The 6,495-nt window shown below is 35.7% G+C and overlaps 1 protein-coding gene across 12 annotated transcripts in view; it reads right to left on the bottom strand.

The window, feature by feature from the left end:
* FUBP1 (far upstream element binding protein 1) overlaps positions 1 to 6,495 on the bottom strand; it is a 33,454-nt gene that overhangs the window by 10,434 nt on the left and 16,525 nt on the right. For 2 of the 12 annotated variants that reach the window (XM_063165869.1, XM_063165865.1), the window contains exons 19-20: positions 5,370 to 5,515; positions 2,822 to 2,869 (exon numbers count right to left, since the gene is read on the bottom strand). In XM_063165869.1, coding sequence (XP_063021939.1) covers positions 2,822 to 2,869; positions 5,370 to 5,515 — 194 coding nt within the window. Of the gene's footprint in view, positions 1 to 307; positions 4,997 to 5,369; positions 5,516 to 6,495 lie in introns of those variants that run through there. The other 10 variants (XR_010029016.1, XR_010029015.1, XR_010029014.1 and 7 more) reach the window with 10 other exon arrangements.

The raw sequence follows: 6,495 nt of genomic DNA, 5'->3' as shown, positions 1-6,495 counted from the left end.
TGAAGCTTTGGGAGGAGTAACTTTACACGAAAAGGTCACATTTTCGAGTACTTGTGTACAGTACTGTGGCTCAATCTGCTTTCTTTCTACAGTTACCTGCTGCAAGTCACTCTCTGGCCTCATTAACAAAGGGTAACGAGCTGCATGGTGTTTTGAATCTAATAACTACATGAACATTTAACTTCATTTTTTGTGGGTGATAGTCATTCACAGAAGTACAGGTTGATACAATAATTTTGCTCTGAAGCTGTAAGCTCAAAATAACAAAGGCAGGGATAGGAGCATAAAAAAGACAAAACCATTGCTATTATTATTCATCAGTTTACATTTATTGAGAAAAACCATACAAAACCATTATACAGTTAATGTGTACCCATATTACATACAATGTCAATGCAAGCTCAAAACCACATTTTTGTAAAGCATTCAATTTACCTCAAGTCCAAGCTGCATCTCCCTAAGACACTGTTCCCATCACAGTTGCCTTTTAAAGCCAATCTTCTGTTTACACACGGGTAGTTTCTGCAGAGAACACTTTTCTCAGGACGAAAAGGCATTTCACATGCACGCAAGAGAAATATTTGTGCATACACAAGAGTTTCATAAGCTAGTACTAGGGAAGAGGGAATCCTGTCAACTGTTTGCTTTCTGAAAAGCCCAGTCCTCCCTTTCTCCCCCCACTTCTGGAGAAAAAGTAAAATGGAAAAACTTTTAGCATGCAATGGAAAACTTAAGAATTACTCTGGAAAGAAATGGGGAGAAACAGTTTCTACCATCCAGTAAAATATCACTAGTATAAAGATGAAATAATTCAAGATAGGCTGTGCAAGTGAATCGTGATCCTATCTGCCTGACAAGTGAAACAGATGACTTACAATAAAGCCACCCTAAAGAGAATCCACCTGGTATCTTATTCAATGTCCTAATTAAGTATAGGCTGCAGAAAGTGATATGAAAATTCTTTTCCTACTTGGAACATAATGCTTGCTTTTAAAACTTTTCTTACTCTTCACATTCACTGTGGGACACTAAGAGGTGATGGGTGGGGTAAGCAGGAAACATTTCAAGACACCTTTTGGACAAGTCCACTGCATTTCTAAGCAAATTCAGTTATCTTTTTTGCTACTGGGGTAACTCCAATAATCTACTGCTGTCCCAGGAACTCTGAGTTTGGAGACAAGAGTTGAAACAGAAAAGGAACACGGTGCTCTGCACAAACCAGCATGCCTGTAAGCCCTGCAGTGAGAAAGCTGGAAGCCAATACACCTCAAATGCTACACAGAAAAAAATCTCACCTTCCACACTAGCAACATCCCAATACACTGGCTTTTTCTTCTCTATCTCCTCCCACAGGCTAAATTAGCAACTGAAAGACTGTTCAAGATATTTCAGGAGCAACAGTTGAAGGAAAAAGTACCATGTAAAAAGGAAGTGAACAAATGACTCACCCCCACACTAAATCCACAGTATCAAAATCCAAATGGTACACACCTACCCTCTTCTCACATCAAAAATGAAGTTACATGTTAAGCTGCAGATGAAATACTAAGTGGCTTGAGAAACTGAATAACAACTATTAATTCAGTTCAAAAATTAGCTTGACTGTTTAGAAGAATATAAAGTAAAATAGATGGTTTATATTATTAAATCACAGTTTAAAAAACTATAACAGATTATGGAACATTAATGGTCAAACAAAGAATACTTTAAAGAATGAAAAGTGATCAAAACAAAAATTATACCCTATATCATTATGTATGGGATACATTTCAAATCTGTTATGCTTTTGCCAATTTTACCTTCTACATGGAGCCCTTCTACGGTCCATGCTCATCGGCTCACCAATGGCATACACTCAAAGGATTCCTCTTTACTGGTAGTAACTATCTCAGGACCTGATTCTATGAGCTATGATTTGGTGCTTGCAGCATCTTCAGCACTGTGTGTGAAAATGAAGGCAGTATTTTTGAATATTTTTCTTTGATGTACAGATAAGCAGGACTTTTGAAAGAGGAGCAGCACATTTTAGAAGCAGAATAATGAACAAAACCCAAACAGATGCTGCTTTATGTTAAGCTAAAAAAAACCAACAACAAAAGCTCAGAATAAAAACCTGTACCAGACCATCTGTAAGACATTTAACATTTTATACTATCAAAATATTCAGCAATTCAGTTAAAAATATCAAGAAACAGCATACACTGACTGCTATAGCAATAAAATATTATTTGCTGTACTGTTAACTGGTGCTCATGCTTGTTCAGTTAAAACATACTCATCTCAAACTGCAAAATCTCTTTTCCTACCAAGTCAAGTATTAATAAGCAAACTCCACTAACACACTAGAACTGTAAGACAAGTTATCAAGTTCAGTGATAACAACAAGAAGTCATTCTTCACATTTAGGTCTTATGGATTAATGGGAATAGTGCCCTATCATAAAAAAAACATTTGTGAAGGCTGTTGACATTTCTAACCAAAGCAATTCCTGCACATTTTAAAGGTTTTGATTCTTTAATTGCAACAATTATCTATTTGGGTAATATAACAAAAATTACTTATTCTGATCAAGTTCAATTACTGCAATCTAACATTCTTTTCTAAAAAAAAAAAAAAAGAAAAAAGAAAAAATACATATTGACCTAGAAATATAAACAGTTGTTTAAAAACTCAAGATTTTCCACTCAAATGGAACCGTGAGTAACAATGCATTTGGGGAAGCAGCAGATTGCTTTTCAATACACAACCACAAAGATCTCACAGGGACAACATTAATGTACTGAAATATATTAATTTATATACTTCCTTAGGTTGTGCTTACCTGTTGCTTTTTTGCAGCAGAACCTAAGGTGGAAGGTCTGGGAAGGCACTGTGAAGTATAAATAATTGCACTGTTTGCAATTAATAAAGATTTTATACCTTAAATGAATCAAAATCAACAGCCTCCATTTTGCGAATGATAAAGAATCCAGTGAATTTAATTTTGCTCACTTTAGTACATAATAAATGCACCATTCTGTAAGGTTATCTACAAAATACCATGCAAAATACCTGAACTATTAAACTTAATACCCTACACTAAAGATAGCAAATACTGTCCTAGCCTTCTTCAAGCTACCAGCAAATTCCTAGCTTTAAAAGGATAAAAATAATTCCTTCTATTTCTACAGCACAATGCATACATTGCTGATTACCTGAAAAAACTACTTCAGTTTTCAAGCCTTAACTTTTACTTCTCTGTGCAGCCACCCTAAAAAAATTTAATTCTCAAAGCAACAACATGGTGTTCCAAAAATTAAAGCAATTAACAGTTATAGAATTATTTAAAACATACCTACATCACTACATATCTGCAAGCTATCTGGAGACAAAGACAACTCGGTCTAACAAGTGGTTCCAAAGACTTCAATGTTATGATATGCATACTTTATAACACTGAATGACAGCTGTCTCATGAGTACTAATGAAAGAAACTCTTAGATAAACAGACACATGATTTTCTTTAGCTACTGCTAGAAGTTTCAGAAATACTTACCCACAAAACTCAGATTATGTGTATGTATATATATAAGCAAACCTATGTTTCTGAATTAAGAAGCAATTATGATTTCCTAAGATACCAGCACTGTATTCCAACATAATATCACACAAGCACAGCATTTGCATTATGTGGAACATTGACAAAAAGATACTGTTGCAGTTCATCAATTTGTCATTCTGATGTACTTACAGTGCAATGCTCCTTGAAGGAACAATCAAGGATGATACACAGCACAGTCCTCCTCACCCCTATAGAGCTAGTTCTATACTGGCTGGATCAAACCTGCACTTCAACAGACAATGGCAAGACAGACTGTAGTGCATGTAGTCTAATATATGCAAAGAGCCAATAAATATGCAAAGAGCAAACACAGGATTTCAAGAGAATCAGCTTTTTAGTATGAGCATTAGAGCAATAAGAAGCTTCAAGTATATATAAAAAAATAATCAGTTGATTCAAATACTTGAATATTTACAAAAAGAGAAGTTATCTGCTCTGCAGGAAGTTCTCAACCACTCCCATCACTCCAACAAAACAGCGTTTTAAGGACAGACGCAATTTTTGTAACTACTATGCATTACCACATTGACTTTTCTACACTGAGTTTTGAAGTGGAGTACTTTAAACTGAAGGCTTAAGCACATTACACTTAAAGCAGTTTTATAACTAGTCTGAAAAAATCCATAGAATAGTTATGCAGGAACAGTTTTGAAGTATTCAATTAACAACAAAAGTTATCTGTTATAGCAGCTGCACAGGTCTGAAACAGTGGTCATGTATAAAAGGAAATTTCACTGTTAATGCAATGGAAGTATGCCAAAAGATCATCTTCTTAAACACATGCAGTTTTAATCAAGTAGAAAAAAAATTAAGGTATTGAGATTACTGGTGCTAGGCAGCAAAATACAATGAATGAAAGAGATCCTCCATCTACAGCTATTCTGCAAGAGGGGAAAAACATGCTAATGACAAGTTTTTAAACTCAGCAAGGCTTATGGGGGGGGAAAAAACCCAACTCATTTGTGTAGCGGTACCTTGATTCAGCGTTGCAAATCAATCCTATAATCAATACTGCATATACCCACATATCCAACTTACCGACACAGGAGGTTTCATATTATTTATTGTAAAGCACAAAACAGGCATTTTAAAAGTGATAAAGTATACATTGAAAAAGTACATTTATATCACAAAGCATTGACCACATAATTGCAAATACATTTGCTGGAATGTGTACATCTACACTAATACTAAAAACAAACCATTTTTTCATTTCTACACAGAAATATTACCTCCTATCAGTAGTGATAGATATTTTGTACATTTTCAAAAACACTATTTTTTTAAACCAAATTTAAGATCTTCATCAAGGCGTCTGCATCCATACATTTAACAAAGGTTTTTTCCCCCACACAATGAAGCAAATACTGTATTGTCCACTTCTTATTATTGGCCCTGTGCAGAAGAGATACATAAGAGATACACAAAAAGTTAAAGAAAATCCTTTAAATCGAGCTAACTCAGGAGTGAAGCCTTTAAGAAAGAAAAATTGGTTAATGTAAATGGTGGTGGCTTCTTGCATGGTTTTCAAAACCCTGGGAGGAGAAAGTTTTTCTTCTTTTTTTTTAATAAAAAAAACAATCACCAAACATATGGATAGATACAGAACTCAAGTTATCAGGTAAACAAAGTCATCTACTCATTATTCTGATAGCTACTTTGCTAGAAAAAAAGATGCATACCCCAAAGGAACAAAGCAGGAGACATGCAAAAAAATATCTACAACCACTGAGACAGAAGCCAGCCAAAAACCACTTCAGGACTGTACCTGTGGTGCTGGAGGATGCTGTGGCATTCCCTGGGGACTTGTCTGAGCGTAGTACGCTGCCTGCTGCCGGTAGTACTCGGCCCACGCCGCGCTGTAATCTGGCTGCCCGCCCGGAGGAGCCCCAGCAGGGGCAGGCACAGCTTGACCTGCAAGGAATTGCAATTGCACAGCTTTGATGTTGCAATAGAAATGAGAGAATCTCAACAAACATCACCTAGCAATATTCCTCCAAGGCTCTGAATAAACTTCTGGCTGCCTCTTTCAGCCTAAACACTCATTCTATTACTTTAATGTAATGACTCCCATGTAAATCAAAATTAAGGACAGTTTTTCAGCCTCTTGATTCATAATCATGAATCATGTTTAAAGCCTGCTGACCTAAACAACAGTAGTATTTAAATACACACCAAGAGGCAAAACTTTTTGCAATCCACCTAGAGTAATTTTACCTTATTTTACAGACTGCATTCATTAGCTCAGCAGATGCCAATTCATTTACTTCCCCAATGCTGGCATACTTCATTCAATTTTAAAGTTATTGCAGGTTACATTTTTCAAAAAGTGCAATAATTTTTGTAAACATTTACTCCACTACAGAATACAGTACTGAAATGTGCTTCCACACTTTGTGGAAGTTCTAATCTCTAGAAACAAGAGCATGTACAGATACACTCTCAAAGAGAGCTCAGAATTACCTCTCCTTTCAATATAATCAACTGACAGACTACAATCCCAGTGCCAGACTGATACACAGGGACTCTACAGCATACTAAAAAAAACAAGCAAAACAATAAAAGAGAATTACAGCCAACCTTTTAGTTATGCTGTTCTTCTACAGGAGATATGTCACAGACATCTTTACTTCCTTTTTCCTCCAACTTCAGAAACACCAAATACACCCCCCTCTTAGTACCACTAATCTTTACAATTTCTGAGAGGTGTTTTTGCAATTACCACTACAAAATGTGCAAGACTCCAAGCAAAGCAACACTCTCTATATATCTGTCCACACACACTTGCAGGCATCCAAACAAAAGGGTTTTATATGTACGGCTTTATTTCAAGTTTCCTGAACTTCCAAATCAGAACTTTCATTACTGTCCTATGAAACTTACTGATTTATATT

This window comes from Melospiza melodia, chromosome 11 (genome assembly GCF_035770615.1).
Source record: "Melospiza melodia melodia isolate bMelMel2 chromosome 11, bMelMel2.pri, whole genome shotgun sequence".
Lineage (NCBI taxonomy): Eukaryota > Metazoa > Chordata > Aves > Passeriformes > Passerellidae > Melospiza > Melospiza melodia.
The sequence above is the reverse complement of the archived record's forward strand: the minus strand, read 5'-3'. Positions and strand labels throughout refer to the sequence as shown.